General features: G+C 56.3%; 6 protein-coding genes and 1 non-coding gene across 7 annotated transcripts; 3 read left to right on the forward strand and 4 right to left on the reverse strand.

Moving 5' to 3' along the window:
- Positions 1-395: 395 nt before the first annotated feature.
- F5144DRAFT_371845 (uncharacterized protein) lies at positions 396-2,785 on the forward strand. The gene is made up of 3 exons (XM_066784505.1): positions 396-1,100; positions 1,153-1,429; positions 1,505-2,785. The coding sequence occupies exons 1-3, from the start codon at positions 695-697 to the stop codon at positions 2,580-2,582; spliced, it is 1,761 nt and encodes a 586-aa protein (XP_066640511.1). The 5' UTR covers positions 396-694; the 3' UTR covers positions 2,583-2,785.
- A 1,475-nt stretch (positions 2,786-4,260) lies between these two features.
- On the reverse strand, positions 4,261-6,246 carry F5144DRAFT_519241 (uncharacterized protein). The gene has a single exon (XM_066786678.1). It carries the CDS (start codon positions 6,168-6,170, stop codon positions 4,509-4,511), a length of 1,662 nt encoding a protein of 553 aa, XP_066640512.1. The 5' UTR covers positions 6,171-6,246; the 3' UTR covers positions 4,261-4,508.
- A 458-nt stretch (positions 6,247-6,704) lies between these two features.
- On the reverse strand, positions 6,705-7,304 carry F5144DRAFT_659103 (putative oxalocrotonate tautomerase; the record flags this gene model as incomplete). The annotated part of the gene is made up of 2 exons (XM_066793226.1): positions 6,916-7,304; positions 6,705-6,797 (listed from the first exon to the last, which is right to left on the reverse strand). The coding sequence occupies exons 1-2, from the start codon at positions 7,295-7,297 to the stop codon at positions 6,706-6,708; spliced, it is 474 nt and encodes a 157-aa protein (XP_066640513.1). The 5' UTR covers positions 7,298-7,304.
- Positions 7,305-9,770: 2,466 nt separating this feature from the next.
- F5144DRAFT_551277 (uncharacterized protein) lies at positions 9,771-10,879 on the forward strand (the record flags this gene model as incomplete). The annotated part of the gene is made up of 3 exons (XM_066787683.1): positions 9,771-10,373; positions 10,434-10,572; positions 10,644-10,879. The coding sequence occupies 3 exons, from the start codon at positions 9,771-9,773 to the stop codon at positions 10,877-10,879; spliced, it is 978 nt and encodes a 325-aa protein (XP_066640514.1).
- A 1,510-nt stretch (positions 10,880-12,389) lies between these two features.
- Positions 12,390-13,583, reverse strand: F5144DRAFT_371867 (uncharacterized protein). Its single transcript, XM_066784506.1, has 2 exons — positions 13,272-13,583; positions 12,390-13,204 (listed from the first exon to the last, which is right to left on the reverse strand). The coding sequence occupies exons 1-2, from the start codon at positions 13,434-13,436 to the stop codon at positions 12,533-12,535; spliced, it is 837 nt and encodes a 278-aa protein (XP_066640515.1). The 5' UTR covers positions 13,437-13,583; the 3' UTR covers positions 12,390-12,532.
- A 332-nt stretch (positions 13,584-13,915) lies between these two features.
- Positions 13,916-14,014, forward strand: F5144DRAFT_t153. The gene has a single exon. It is a non-coding gene; the product is annotated as a tRNA-Val (tRNA).
- On the reverse strand, positions 14,012-15,998 carry F5144DRAFT_519242 (alkaline-phosphatase-like protein; the record flags this gene model as incomplete). Its single annotated transcript, XM_066786679.1, has 4 exons — positions 14,012-14,139; positions 14,182-14,521; positions 14,583-15,766; positions 15,830-15,998. 4 exons carry the CDS (start codon positions 15,996-15,998, stop codon positions 14,048-14,050), a joined length of 1,785 nt encoding a protein of 594 aa, XP_066640516.1. The 3' UTR covers positions 14,012-14,047.
- Between the last annotated feature and the right edge of the window lie 257 nt (positions 15,999-16,255).

Below are 16,255 nucleotides of genomic sequence, written 5' to 3' on the forward strand. Positions count from 1 at the left end.
GCTCCGCTGCGGCATTTTACTAGGGCAAAAGCGGCCCACCATCACCCCATTTCGTCGTAAGCTTTTTGGTTATCAGATGGAGGGAGGTGCGACGGACCCCGCTGCATGGGAACCTGCAAGAAAAATCTGACCGGTTCTCCGGTTCTCGTGGGGTGGGTCTTAATCTCGCTCCATCACTCGCTGCTAATGCACGTTCTCAGCCGAGGGCCAATATTGATTTCCACGCCAGCCAACATTGACGCGAGCCAGTCCCGGCGGCCGGAGAAGCGAGGATGGGTCACCGTTGGAAGGCTGGAAGCCACCACAACCATGGTTCCTTTCCTCCTGAGCCAATGACTTGGCGTGGAGGCCCGCCGTGGTGAAAAGCCGGCTGACCGCATCTAATCAGATTAGATCGAGCTAGTGACTGCCAGGGCCGTAACGGAATGGCCGAGGTAGGAAGTAGTTTGGATCCCTTGGCGAGCGAGACGGATCCAGTCCGTGGAGTGCCATCACATCAGCCCTCTATCTTCCGCTCGGCTCCGACGCTGTGGTCGAGTCTCAGATCCTGCAATGCACTCACACAGGCCGCAAATCATCCCAGACAAACGGTTCCTATCTTGTGTAACGACCAGAGGAACGGCAGATCGTGTGTGACATTTAGATTGATTGCCTTGTGTAAGAGACGGTCGCCCAGCTGCGGCCTTCCCTCGCCATGTCGGTTCAAGTTCCCATCCCCCCCCCCGCCGAGGACAGCTTTATCCTCCCCCAAACCCAAAAACCATCGATCCTCTTCGGCCCAACAGATCCGCCTCTCGTCGACCTGACACTGGGTGAGCTGCTCAACCTGCAATGTCTCCATCATGGCACGCGAGAAGCGGTGGTAATTCCCTGGACCGGCGCGATATGGACCTACAACGAGCTCAATCACCACAGCCGGCTGCTGGCGGCCGCCCTGCTAGAGATGGGCATCGGCGTGGGCGATAGAGTGGGCATCATGGCAGGCAATTGCGAGCAGTATGCGGCCGTCTTCTTTGCCGCGACGAGGATAGGCGCCATTCTCGTCATTCTCAACAACACATACACCCCAACAGAAGCGCAATACGGTCTCGACTTTTCCGGTATGTTTCTCATCTCCCTGCTCGGTCCTTACGGAGGCTGACCATCAGACAGAATGCAAGGTCTTCTTCACAACAAAGCGCATTGCCCGGCTCGACCAAGGGCCACTCCTCACCCAACTTTCCGCGCGGGCAACGGGGCCAAAAGTGGTCATCCTGCGGGGCGACTCGGACGGGTACACCACGTACAAAGACCTCCTCTCGCAAGGCTCCCGGGTCGACCCCGACCTCCTCCACCACGCCGAAGCCAAGGTGCTCCCCCACCTGGTCTGCAATCTCCAATTCACCAGCGGCACCACGGGCCTCCCCAAAGCCGCCATGCTCACCCACCAGTACGTCCCACCCCCCCCCCCCCCCCAACAAACCCAACCACTAACCCCCCCCCCTTTTGTTTTTCCCCCCAACAGCAACATCGTCAACAACGCGCGCTTCATCGGCGACCGTCTCCGCCTCACCCCCACCGACACGCTGTGCTGCCCGCCCCCCCTCTTCCACTGCTTCGGGCTGGTGCTCGGCCTGCTGACCGTGCTCACGCACGGCGCCAAGATCGTCTACCCGGCCGAGGTGTTCGACGCGCGCGCCACGCTGCGCGCCCTGCTCGCCGAGCGGTGCACCGCGCTGCACGGCGTGCCGGCGATGTTTGAGAGTTTGTTGGGGTTGCCCGAGATGAAAGGGGTGAGGGTGGGTGGGGAGGGGGGGTTGGGGTTGCGGTTGCGGACGGGGATTGTGGCGGGGGCGCCGGTGCCGAGACACTTGATGGAGGGGATGGTGGAAAGGTTGGGGATGGGGGAGTTTACGTCGAGTTATGGGCTGACGGAGGCGTCGCCGACGTGTTTTAATGCGTTTACGGACGATGCGGTGGCGACGCGGCTGGCGACGGTGGGGGCGCTGATGCCGCATGCGAGGGCGAAGATTGTGGATCGGGAGGGAGCGGTGGTGCCGGTGGGGACCAGGGGGGAGTTGTGTATTGGGGGGTATCAGCTGCAGGCGGGGTATTGGAATAATTCGGAGAAGACGGGGGAGGTGATGGTGAGGGATGAGAGTGGTGTGTTGTGGCTGCATACGGGGGATGAGGCGGTGTTTGATGAGAGGGGGTATTGTACGATTACGGGGCGGTTTAAGGATATTATTATTCGCGGGGGGGAGAATATCTATCCGTTGGAGATTGAGGAGCGGCTGGTGGCGCACCCGGCGGTGGGCATGGCGGTGGTGGTGGGGTTGAAGGACGCGTATTATGGGGAGGTGGTTGGGGCGTTTCTGGAGGTGGATGCCGGGCATGGACAGCAGCAGCGGCCGAGCGTGGAGGAGGTCAGGGAGTGGGTGAGGCGGAAGCTGGGGAAGCACAAGGCGCCGACGCACGTGTTTTGGCTGGGGGTGGATGGCGTGCCGGCCACGGTGCCGTTGACGGGCAGCGGTAAGGTGCGCAAGTTTGAGATGGCTCAGCTGGGGAATAAACTGCTGGAGGGGGGGACGGCGAAGTTGTAGAGTTTAGGAAAAGACCGGGAACGTAGAGGGCCACTAGACAAACAGGCTCAAGATGGTACATAGGGTGGCGAGTTGGAGACAGAACGGAAGCGCCGCGGGATTACTTCATATCTTGTTGCGCCGGTAGTCCACTTTAACAATATAGGGGGGTAACTACCGGCGACTTGAAGACAATACAATTTATCGTCTTACTGTTTCTTCCCTCCGATGACAGGCCAAACTGTCGAAAATGGCCTTCGTGGCGTACTCCCGATTCTTGGTACTCTCACCTGCGAGTTCAACGCACCGCCAGAGACTTAAAGCGAGCAAACACATTATTTGTCTCTCGCTGTCGGACACGGCATCAAGTGATATCCAACAGTTAGCGATACACATCATAGACGGCTACCAGACTGACGACAAGTACAAAAGCATTCTCGAGCAAATCTCTCAGGGACAGGCAAAACTTAAAAGTCGACAGATAGCGACAACGCAGGGAAGCAGCGGAACGCAGAGCGAAGGACGACCCGACAATTCAGCTGCCAAAAGTATGCCGCCATTGAGAGGTTTACCGTTCGAGCGGCAAGATAAATCAAGAACAACCCCGCCACCAGTACTCGATGGTACCGTAAACTCTGAACGCGACGGGTGGAACGGTCGCGCCAGTTGAGCTTGCGTGCGTCGTCGAGGGAGAGGCCGTCGCCGGCATGTTGAATCCCCTGGCTGGTCGGAAAGAAGATCCTAGGAGAAGGTGGAAGAAATGGATTTGGGATAATCCACGAGCCCAACAAGAACGTGCCGGCCAGCAGAGGAAACACTCCACTCCACAGGCACCCACACTTCAGCTAGGTATATAAAACCATCCAATCAGCAGATTTATGAGGCGGCTGGACTGCGGACTTTCCGCATCTGCTAGCGCTTTCCATTTCGACTTGTACTAATTTGTCGGCGAGGAATACGCCATGTCAAAACCGACCTTGCAAGGTGAACCATCGAGAGAAATATTTTTCACATCAAGGAGCGCCGCAGAAAAGACGTGCTCGAGGTCCTGAGACGCGGGAATGCCAACGTCGTCACAATCATGGAATGGGTTGGTTTTCGAGAAGGCATCTGGCGCAGGGAGGGAGGGAAAGAAGGCTACCTTACTTCAATGCCTCGGAGGCGACGGCGATCTCTTCGGGTGTCATTCCAGCCTATGGCAGTATTTAGCGCTAATTCAATCTATACGTCGACCTCCCTTCGCACACTGTTAAGCAAGGGATCCGCCACCACCCCGTGTTCTTGGTCGTAGCCTGGAAAGTTTCCGTCTCTGCGCAGAAGGGCCAGAACTGGTATGTGTAAGGATGAGAACAAGGAACCGCCCCCTTTGGACACACAACGTTGGCTTGGATATCGGCACACCGATATCACTGATTTCATTCACCGACACTTTTAAAAAGCCCTAGATATGGTAAGGAAGAATCTAGGAAGGCATAACGGCAGCACCGAAACAATTTGGTGATGTTTATATGCTTATCCCTTTCTGGCTTTATCCATACTGTTGAACATGCCAATATAGGCACGTGTAGTAACAACCTCAAGCAACCTAGCAAGTGCCCTTCCATTACACTGGGACTTCCGCCCTTCCGAGGGTAGAAGAGGGGAGCAGGCTGGCTTGGAAGCTCGCGTCGCCAGGACCAAAGAAGGTGCAGATTTGATACCCAGAACCTGTACACACAGACCTAAAGCACCATAAAGGTAGGAGAAGAAAACACTCTGAGACTTCGGTGCCTATTTACCTGCCACAGTTTGGAATCTGAATGCGGAGATGCACCGAAGGCAGTTGACCGCCGTCTTGCCATGAAAGGGACACTCCCAGGCAGCCACCTACGTAGATAAGTAAACTGCCACCTTGTAATGGCACCCTGGTGAAGATTGGGACGGCATGATGTCCATTGCACCAGTCCATCAAACAGAGTCTTGACCACGCATTTTGGCGATACGGTCGGAGCGCCTTGGCTGGTCCCTCTGGGCGTCATCTGCCTGCCCCCTCCTTCGACGCGTGATGCGAATAGGAACATCCACCGTTGTCCCAGCTTCCGCCGGTCCTGCTTTGGATGCCTCTGCGCTATCCCCGCCACCACCCTCCACCGAAGAAGCAGCGCTTCCCTTCCCGGAACCCGCCCCGCGCCCTTTCTTAGTCGTCGTCTTCAACCCTGATACCGGCATATCACTTCCCCCCCAAGCTGTATCATTCTCCTCCCCTCCCGCCTCGACCACCACCGCCTTCGAAGCAACCACATACCCCCGCTTAGCATCCAACTTCGCCACCAGCCTATCCCACGCCGCCTGATCAACCCCTTCGATAGCCGACTGCTGATTCGTCTTGACATCATGCGCAAAATACCCATGATACCCATGCAAATCCCCATAACCAAACAAACACCTACGGCTATCAGCGCGCAGCTCCGCCCTCACCTGCTTGATGGCCGCGCGCTCCGTCTTGTAATTGATCCTGCCGGACTTGGCTTCCGTTTCGGACAGCGGCGCGGGGGAGGTGACCGTCAGTTGCGTGAGCGTGAAACTGGACTCGTCCTCGCCCAGGCCTAATGAGAGCGCGTCGAAGAAGGCGGACCAGGGGAGGGGCTGGGAGGCGCATTCGCCGTACTCGGCTGCGGCGGACTGCGCGTTGTGGAGGGTGACGGTGCGGAGCTGGGTTTTGTAGCTGAGGATGAAGGCGGCGAGGTCGGCGCTGATGAAGAGGTTGGACAGTTCGAGGTGTTGGAGGGCTGGCATGCGGCCTGTTGGTTTGATCGGCAGGGGGATGTGGTGGGTGCCGTGCATGCCGAAGGGTATCTCGGGTCTTATGGAGATTTTGAGGGTTTGGACGGTGTTGAGGTGCTCGAAGAAAAGACCCTGCATCTTGGCGATGTCTTTAACGTAACCTGTCATGGAGTTGGTGAAGGACCAGGCCTGTCTGGCAGCGGTGATGCGGATGTCGAGAGTCTTGAGCCGTCCTAGATACGCGCGCCATTCAGGAGTTTGAAAGGTTGAGACGCCGCGAGGCGACCAGTTTTCGATGACGAGGCCCGTGGCCGTCTTGTTGCCAGCGAGTGCTTTGTATGTGTTCGCCCACAGCCGGCACATGGTCAGCTTGGCTTCCCTCGCGTGGACCATGTCCCACGACTCGGGCTGTTCGAACATGCACGGGCCGTGTGGGCAGTCGAACTCCCTCACATAGTCGTAGTCGTGGTCGAAGCTAATTGAGAATTGTTCGAGGCTGGGCAACAGCGCGGCGTTCGCCTCGAACAGGATCAGCGCACTAGGTGGCAGTATGTCTCGATTTGCCGGCTTCAGCGCCGGTTCAACATCAGGGTTGTCATCTTCCTCGCCAGCAAAACCCACAAAGCGCAAGACCTTGACATGGATTCCGTGGTTTTTGACTGCCACCAGCGCAGCGTCTGCAATGCGTGGGTCATTGGAGAATCGGACGGTATGGAAGACCTGATGTGCTGTGCGTGCTCTCAATGCTCTGCAGGTTGTGCTCAGTTTCATAACGTCGTCATCATCCAGGCGAGAGACAATGGCGTCGATAATCTCTGCCGGGAGGGTGTCGATGTTGGGTGTCATATTGAAGAGGACAAATTGAGTTTCTAGGTGGCACGTCCGTTACGAGGACCGAACATCCATGATCCGAGGGCTCACGATATATCCAAAGGGGTCACCCAACGACAGCAGCGGCGCCTTGACTTTTATACATCGTTCCGAGACGGACCTGTGAGGTTGCCAGGGCGGTGTATGTCAGCGGCGCCAAGATTAGGCAGAGGTATCCCACATTCACAAACACTGCACCGTTCTTAAGTCCATCTGTGTGCACTTTTGTGAACGGCGCGCATCATTCGTTGCTGAGCAGTACCCCAAAACGTTCTAAGTATTAAGACTAAGGTAGCGTGACGTGGGACACGTTTCATCCAACGGAAAAGCGGGACATCGTCATGTATTATTGACATTGGAACTTTCGGTCATGTTTTAGGGGGTTCACTCCCTGATGAAAAGTTGCATGTAAGTGCTGGATACGAGATATGCTAACGGGCCCAAGCCACCATGTACATACTGTTTCTGCTCCTGTTCTGTCCGAGATGGAGACGGCCGGGAAGTTCAAACCTCACTTCTCCCCAGATTGACTTGTTGCTTCCTTGTCCTCCCATTCCACTGCCCGATTCAAATCGAACCATTGTTTCTCCGCCGCACTCTTGACTATATCGACATTGTTAGTTAGAATATTTGACCTTTTTTGGTGCAGTGGAAAAAATAGAGGACACTTGGTCATACTCTTTCTCAAGTGACGGTGAAGAATGAGAGCAGGGAAACTCACAAGGCGGCGGCACAAGCCCATTAATCGCCCATAGCCCCCTCGGCGTCTCGTCGATATGCACCTCCCAGTCATATCCCTTCTCTTTGATATGCGGCTGCAGGGCCGCGTCCACCATCTCCCTCATCTTCTGCATCTGCGCCGTATCGTTATCGATATGCACCGCGACGTGGTCGGCCACAAGCCGGACAAAGGGCCTGTCCGGGCTGGGATTCTGCCCGCCGACAAACGTGTCGGTGGCCGGGACGGGGATAAAGTTGACCACTACGTAGAAGGCGGGGAGGCCGGACCGGGTGTAAATGGAGGTAATGTCTGCGGCTAGTTGTTGTTTGGAGGATGGGGTGGTGAAAGTGGAAGGGGGGTGGTAAATCAGCCAGAGGGGCATGGTGACGATGTAAAAGGCTTGATGGTTACTAGCCGGTAGATGAAGTGGTGGCAGGAATGTTACAGTCCTGGGGAGCGAGGCAGAAGGGTCCTGACTCGTTATGGGTGGCAAGAGAAGGGTGGGACCGGTACAAATGGGAGGACATGTCACGTATTATTATACCAGCAGGCAGATAGTCGCGAGTAGCGAACCCCTTTCTGATAAGTAATCACCAGCATATCCGCGGCGAGATAGCTGGCGTTGACAGAACCATGATTAGTTATCATGGCCTCCATGACCCGGCCGCGACGGCCAAAAACAGGGATTAAAGAGACTGGGCCGGCCCACCTCGGCTTTTTGGGTTTCTAAGTCGGTTGTTGCCGCGGACGGAAATATCAACTCAAATTCAAGAAGGCGACGGGAATGGGTTTGAGATGAAGGGTCGGGTAACCACTTCCTATATGATCAAGGTGGCAGCTTTTATAGATGAGCATGGCCATGTCACATGTTCGTGCCAACAAGGAACACTAAGGTAACAACATATAATTCACACCCCCGCTGCTGGTATTATTCAACAGATCCCCTCGTAGACCACTCCGTGGTGCAATAGTTAGGTTGTGAACCTACCTAGGTACCTACATATAATTTCCCTCAAGATTGTTGGCGGGCTCCCTGGGTGTCTTTTATGATAATGATAATATTATTATTCATACTCCGCTATGCCCTAGGGCGTGCCGGACCCTCTGCTATTTAGTGTATAGGAAAACCGTGCCCTCCCGGGCCGGGTGAAAAACCCCTACCAACAATCAAGGAACGATGCGTTCTGGTGAGTCTACGTATACAAAGAGAGGAGGCCTCCTGGCCTCCGAACGGGGGCGCTTCAGGCCGCCGTTCCCAGCTCGAGCCTCCTGGCCAAGCTGTACATCGGCAGCCTCCCCGAGTCCATCAGCCAGTCGAGGATCCTCCTCGCAAGCCGTGCAGTCGTGGGATTGATACCGTGTAGAACTGAGTAAAAGTCCCGTCGTGTCCGAATTCCAGTTCTCTCCCATCTTCGAGTCAACGGTGGGGCCAAACACCACACTACCAGGTGTTCGGCAGTCTCTCGTCCCTCGCCACATTCGCAGGCAGGCGTCAGAACCTCCGGGACTTCCCGTGTAAACAAGTAGTCCCGTAAGCCTATTGCTCCCGTCCGGATTTGAATGAGCAGTGAGCTTTTCGCCTTGCTGAGACCGTCATGCCTCCTTAGGGTTTCGTTCCGGAATAGCGTCTCCCGCTGATGGTCAAAGTCGTCCGCCGGCCTGGTGATTGCTCTGCCGTCCCGTTCCTTTAACCACCTCGCTCTCCAGGCCTCTTCTACTGCCTTGTCCGTGTCTATGGTTCCCCCCATCCAGCGCATGATCGTGCCCGCGGCTCTCTCTACCGCCGTGGGCCCTTGAGGTCTCAAGGTTCGCGGTCGGCCCCTGTTGCCCCTCCTCGAGCTGAGTCTCTGCTGTATCTTGCGGCAGGCGGTAAGGATAACGCTCCCCGCCGTCTTTTTGCCGCCTTGTCCGTCGTCCAGATCGGGTTGTTGGAGTCGGTTTTCTGATAATGATAATAGCTACCACATCTGGCCCCATCTGAATAGGGAGAGAACTTTCACGGAAAAAAGCACAGGGTGGTGGCGGTTGCCCACCCCCAAGCCAGGGTGGTGTGCGTGTTGATATGGCGCAGTCCGGTCGTTTTGGGGTGGTGGCAGCTGCTGTGGTCCAATGCAGGGTGGTGTATACCTTTGAGAGGGCGCAGCCTGGTCGGTTGAGGGTGGTGGCGGCTGCCTTGCTCCAAAATAGGGTGGTGCCGATGTGATAGGGCGCGGCCTGATCGTTTTGGGGTGGTGGCTTGTATCACCCTGATTCCCCCCCTCTTCCCCCCCGACATTCGCGCCATCTCAAGGTGATCCTCCTCAAGCCCATGTAACAAGCCAACATAAAATCGTGAGTCTTTTTCGCTGTTTTTAGGCCCTGTGCTTTTTTCCCTACGCTCTTCCAAGCTCATCTTAGCGATTTCCCCAAGACAGGGCTACGGCCAATACATCGCCGTCATAGCTTCGCCGCTGTCCTGCCGTGATTCCTCGCATCAGATCGCACCCACGCGGCTTTGGATACCAAGATGGTATTTCCAGTCAATTATGCCAACACGAAGAGAGATGACAGCTCCCAAGGGCGAGGAGACTCCTCGCCAAAGCTCGGTTGCCCGCCCTGCCAAACTCTGGAACCTGCTATCTGCCTGTCCATCAAGCCACTCGCAGTACACCTTTGGCCCAAAAAGGCCAGCAACGATGACCTCTTCGGTCGCCAGGTAATGCGCATTTCCGCGTGTGAAGGAGGCCGTCGAGACAAGCGTCCTTGAAGCGTTGGACCGAGGTTACTTCAACTATCATTCTGCCGAGAGCTTATCTGGTAGCATCATACCAGATCTCTATACGGCTTTGGATATCAAGATAAATGAGATTCACACAATGTCTAAACTACCGCCGGCACTTTCAGTCAGTTACGTCAACACAAAGAAAGATGACGGCCCCCAAGGATCAGGGGGCCCCCCGCCCAAGCCCCTCCGCTGGCAAATGCCAATTTCCGACCGTGGTGAGAACGAGGCCGTCTGGACAAACATCCGCGAAGCGTTCGACCCTAACCTCGGCTATCATTCTGGGCCCGAAAAGACCAGCAAGAGTGACCTCCTCGCTCGCTGGGTAACGCACCGTTCCGACCGTGGTGAGAACTGGGCCGTCCGGAGGAACATCCGTAAAGCCTTCGACCGCTATCATTCTGGGCCCGAAAAGACCAGCAGGGGTGGCCTCTTCGGTCGCTGGGTAATGTACATTTCCGACCGTGGTGAGAAGTGGGCCGTCCGGACGAACATCCGTAACGCGTTCCACTCCGAGTTCAGCTACCATTCTACCGAGAGCTTATCTGACATCTACGATGCTGAGTTCAAGAACCAGACAGCCAACGTAATAGCACGCCACGAGTCTGACCTTCTTGCGAAGGCGACGACCATCTGCACGACCTCCCCTTTTAAGCCGCTCGCTTTGGCGTGCTACGAACGGACCTTGGAGAACAAGGTGCGTGTGAGGTGTTCCATAGTCGTTGTCAATGGAACTGGTTGACACTGTCCAAAACAGATCTTTACGGATCCGGCCGCCCCCAAACCCGCTCACGACGAAGACCTCACGGACGCCCGGGTACGACATGGGCGGCTTCTTGTCCATGTTGGCGAGCGCGCCCGTCAACCTGGCGATGCGTATCGACAGGCCCCAGACGGTAAATCCTCTCCCATGAACCATCCATGGCCCTTGGAGCAACACATTTTGTCCTACTCCCCACGGAAGCAGGTAGTTCAGGGCCCTTGCCCGGCATCCTCGACCCGTTGCGACAGTTCCACAACGAAAAACATCGAGGGGATCGGAACTCGGTTCTTGCTAGGGAGATCTTCGCCCTCCTACAGCTGTTGGGTGATATGGCCAGCATTGGTGGTTCTCTGGGGGGTTTGTTGGATGTTCACCCGGCAGCAGCATGGTGGAACGGACATGAGCATCTCGCTGCTAGCACAGCAGGGACAACAAGTTGACATCGAAGGTATGTAGTTCTCGATTGGATCTTCATCTCATCCACGACTTACCTTACGACAGTCCCTTTGAACTCTCCCCCAACCCCAACGGCCTTAGACAACGCACCATGGTACGAAGGCTGGAACCATGCCTCCGGCGGCCAGACGACCTTAAAAACGCCTCCACCCCGGCCGAGTAGCCCTGGCAACCCTGTCTTGCAAAGTTACAACCCTAAGCTTCATGCCCAAGGGGACTGGGCTGCAGAATGGAATGGGGGTTTGGGTTCCTTTGACATGGATGCTATCAATTTCCCAACCCCCGGTTGGCCGAATGATGGCTCTCCCGGTTTGGGAGGCGTCGGCGGTGATGTACGCGAGCCACTGATCCAAGAGGGAGACCCTGGAGCTCAGCATCCACGCTCTGGAACGCCGGCTGCCACGTCAACCATGCCGAATGTGCTGCATCCGGCTTTCTCCTTTCTTACTGAACATTCCTTAGCTCTTCCCACCGCAGCAACCTTCCTCGAAGTTGCCTTACCGCCCCCCCTTTTAGCACAGGAGTCAAGCCCAAACCAGCTACCCCACGCCCACAATTCGCTCTCAGCATTGCCCCCATTTTCAGCTGGAAACCCGCCTCATCTCCCGAGGACAGGTTCAAACACCATATCATATGAGCCTAACCGGGGCCCCTCCGCTCAGGCGCACCAACTGCTGTATGTACACTGCATCCGACAAAGATTTCCTTCGCACCACACTAACAGCTGCTGTTCAGGCCAGCCAAATCGACTTCTTTCCAGTGCCAAACTTGCGAGGCATATTTCGTCAGGAAGGAAACCCTCGACCGGCACATGCGCGAGCAGAAGCACGGTGCGGCCTACGCAGGCCCCCCAAATCTCGAAGAACACCTCTGCCCAACCCCGGGATGCAGGAAGTCCGTCAGGGGAAAGGGCTTCAAGCGACCCGAGAAGGTCAAGGAACATCTCACGAAGAAGTCATGCAAGCCCACAAAAGCTCTATCAAAAGCACGCCTGCGCCTCGCTCCAACGGCCCCGACGGCCCCGCCTTTCCCTTCCCCCCCTCAAAACCTCGAGGTCAGCCATGCCGATGTGAGCGAGACGCCCCCGGATAATGTGGGCAGCGCTGAGCTGGAAGAGACCCTGGAAGAGATCACCTGTGCAGCAGGGTCTGACAAGGGAAACCCCACCATTGCGGAAAGGGTTGCGTTCCTGCAGAGGTGCCGTACGGCTGATGAGGAAGAGCTCCGCACGCTGGAACAAGAGATTCACGCGAAGGAACGGATGTGTCAGCAGATTCGGGAGCGGATCGCTGCTTCGCAGAGTAATCTCGATATGCTCATGGGGCAGCACCGGGTGGCTCCTGGTATGTAACTTATGCACCGATACTGCATGAGAATGCGAGGGGGGGTAGACTCTCTGGGCCTGTTGGTGTGGAAGTGAAGATGATTGGGAGTGAGAAAGAACAGCACTGATTATTTAGAGTCGTTTTCGGGTACTAGAAAGTCTTCTTGAACATAGTATTTGAAGAGAACAACGGCGAAGCTTTAGAGGGTTGTGGGACTTCAGGGGTAGATAAATGAATGAATGACGACCACGGGAAATGTATCAAGGGCATTGAGGACCTCAGACGTTACCCGGTTGATACCGCTAGCCACAGTCACTCCTCGACCTCCTCCAACGAACCTTCATGCCAAAAGTGCGCCTGCACTGTGCGGTACCTGTATGCCAGGTCCCAGATGTTCGTCTTCGTAAAGTGCTCCCGCTTGTCCGCGGGCAATCCAAACTCGACATTATCCAAGTCCAAGGCCATAATCCTCCCATCCACAAGCTGAAAGTTGGCTAAGTTGGGATCGCCGTGGCACGCGGCCATGGCGGTGAGTGCTTGGTAGCAGGGCTGGAACAGGGCGGACAGCTCCTCCAGTCGCAGCGTTGCCCCCTCGGGGGAAAACATAGAGACGCCTCCGATGCGCTCGAGAACGAGCGCCCGTGTGCCGTTGTAGGAGACACGGCCATAGCAGGTCGGAATCACCACGCCTTGGAGAGGCTTGAGCCGATGGTATGCATCGGCTTCGGCGTCGAAGAGCTCCTCTGCAATTTCTTTCTCTACCTCGCCCTGCTTCTGTTGTTTGAGAACCACATGATCGGGGAGGAACCATTCGGGGAGGATAGCCTGGACCCAGGATTGAAACAAGACGGGAAGGAATCCGGTGAAGGTTTTGATGAAGACGACTGCCCTTGATGGGCGAATTTCCAGCGCAAGAACGTGTGGGTGGCGCGGGAAAATTCTTGAACTGAGGGCAGAAATGTAACGGGTTCGAAACCAGAAATGCTGCCTCATGTCAGTCGCGGAAGGGGCCTGGTCATGAAAGAATTATGGGCTAGGATACCCTACTTACAACCAGCGATGGCGTGGCCCGGTTTTCGCATCGGGTAGCTTTTGATCGAGGAGTTGATGCAAGGCGGTAATGCTCCGGCTCCCCGGGGCGTCTCTTGGGCAGTCCAAACGGTAGCCCAAACGATGGCTGGCTACCAGTAACTTGAGGCGAATTTCCCGCATCCATTTGCCCAGCGGCATCGGCAACTATTTTTGATCAACAGAGGTTTGTGATTTTTTTCCCTTTGTTAAAATCTCGTGCTCCCTCGACTATTACCTGCCCACATACGCAACCGCCTGATGATCTGCAAGGGTTACTCAGGGTCTAGCGTTGCTGCCTGGCTTTGAAATGAGGTCGTGCAGTTGTCTCAGCTTGCAGTTCCAGTCCCCGTCAACTGACACGACTCAACCCTCGAAACCCCAACGGAAAATTGCCCTTTTCACATGAGATCAAGCCGGCCTTAGATTATGTGAACTGAAATACCTTTTCCACTTTCCCATTCAAACATTTTTGAACATTTAGATTTCAGATTGTAGCATTTGAAAGAATGGCTCGTCAGTCTTTAACGCCATCCTTGCCAAATCGACAAAGTTGTTACGACTTGGGATGCCGCTGCTCTGGGTACGCGATAGCACCAAACTCCGGCTCACCAACCAATAACTACAGGTCGGCTGGTGTAGTGGTTATCACGTCTCGTTCACAAAGTTGAATCAACTGGAGTAATTCCACCGAGAAGGTGCCAGGTTCGATCCCTGGGTCGATCATTCCTTTTGCTATTATCCCCTGAGACCCTAGTCTCAACTCTTTTTGCCCTTGTCACTGCAGAGACAGACCTGAGACTGTCTGTCGACTTCTGAATACGGTGCATCCAAAGCCTCCTGGGTCGTGTCTGAACCGACAACTCAGCCCACTATCGTTTACACCCACTCACTCCACCTCACCCCCTGTCGGTAGGCCAACCCGTCCGTCTCAAACTGCGGCCCCTCGGCGTCCACAAGATAGCCCATCTCACAACGGTTGTAGCTAACCTTCTTCTGCTCCTGCTCGTAAAAGGCATCGAAGCGGCTGCTGAGTGCGTCGTGCAAGTTCTGGACATTGCCCGCCGGGTGCAGCGCATGCCACGGCCTCACACACGTCTGGCCCTTGCACGACTTAAGCACAAATAGTAGAGCGTCGAGCCGGGCAATAACCTTTTCAAACGGCACGCCAATGAGCGTGGCGGGGTGTTTGGCCGTGCTGTGGAGGAGGTTGTTGAGTTGGTAGGGATCCGTCTAAACGGCCGGTCAGTCCAAATCCCCCCTTCTCATCCAACAAAACAGGGATGGAACATACCTTCAGGTCATACAACTCGTGCTCGTTGTTGCACCAGACGGAGTAGTAAAAGTTGTACTCCTTCCCAATCACCCTCAGCGCCTTGTACGTGTTGTTCCCCACCAACCGCTGCCCACCATCCCCCGCCAGCTTGAACTTGCCCTCAGATATCGCAAGCCCCCAAAACTCCACCGTAACATGCTCATGCCTTGTCTCAGCCGCCTCCTTCAACTCCCCCTTGGTCAGCGGAATGCCCTCCCCGTCAAACTCCACCGCCCCCTCCTTCACCACCTTCTCGACATCCACCCCAGCAATCCCCAAAATTGTCGGCGCCAAATCCACATGCGTTGTCACCACCTCAGCCACCTCCCCCCGCGGCACCCCCGGCCCCCTCACAATCAACGGGATATTAATATCCTCCTCAAACCCGCACTCCTTCCCCGGCTGCAGCCGATGCTGCCCAATATGGAACCCATTATCCGTCGTATAAAACACATACGTCTCCTCCAGCACGCCCAAATCCTCCAACCTCCTCACCACCGCCTCCACCAACTCATCCACCGACTGCAGCGTCCGCAACCGCTGCCTATAATAATGATCATTCCACGCCACATTCTCCTCACTCTGCCGTCTCAACTCCCGCACCCAACTCGCCCCCGACGCCCCCCCCTCCGGATTAAAATGCGGCGTCCGCGGCACCGTGACCCCCTCAAACAGATGCGCATGTCGCTTCGCCGGAATCGGCGGCGTAAACGACACCAGCTCCTCAATATCCCCCCCGTCCGGCCCGTCCGGCGGCAACGGCCCCGCCAACGCATCCCCCTTGATCTTAACATTACTATGCGGCGCGACCGGCGCAATCCCAAGAAAGAACGGCCTCCCCCCTCCCTCAACCCTCCCCGCCTCCGCCGCGTCATCCAAAAACCCCAGCGCCTTCCCCGCCAGCACATCCACCGAGTGCTGGCCCGGGTAGCTGACCGGCGCGTGGCGGTTGCGCTGGAAGGTGGCGTTGAGGTACATGTAGGTGTAGGGGTCTAGCAGGAAGTCGGAGCCGTTCCACCCGGCCGGGTAGGGCGAGTGGTAGTTGTCGGTCGTGTGCGCGTTGAACAGCTTGCCCGTGTAGTAGGTGTTGTAGCCGGCGTGCTGGAGCCAGAGGGGCAGGTAGGCGGAGTTGAGGCCGCGTTCGATGAATTTGGGGTAGCCGCCTGTGGGGGGTGTTAGTGGGAGGGTTGGGTGGTGATGGAGGGGGGGGGGGGGGGGGGGCTTACCATAAGGTGGGTTCACGTCGGTGACGTTGGTGTTGTGGGCGAGCTTGCCGGTCCAGAGGGAGACTCGGGAGGGGCAGCAGATGGCGGTGGTGCAGTAGTGGCGCTTGTAGAAAGTGCCTTCGTTGGTGAGGTGCTTCTTGATCAAGGGCAGGTAGTCCAGCGACTGCATGTGCAGGTCCTGGTCGTCGGTCAGGATAAACACAATGTTCGGTTTCTTCCCCTGAGAGCTGGGCCCCCAAGAGCCGCTGAGGCTGAATGGATGCTGGCCATGTCCGCTGCCTAGCACAGCGGGCAGGCAAAGGCCCGCCGTGAGAATTGCCTCTGAGAAACGCATGGCGATATCAGAGAGGCTATAGTGGTAAGGAGGGTATGTATGGTTAGCCGAGGTGGCCGTCGAGTAGTTCCGCGGTCTTCACCTCGTGGTTG

This window comes from Chaetomium tenue (genome assembly GCF_020726465.1).
Source record: "Chaetomium tenue strain MPI-SDFR-AT-0079 chromosome Unknown F5144scaffold_6, whole genome shotgun sequence".
Lineage (NCBI taxonomy): Eukaryota > Fungi > Ascomycota > Sordariomycetes > Sordariales > Chaetomiaceae > Chaetomium > Chaetomium tenue.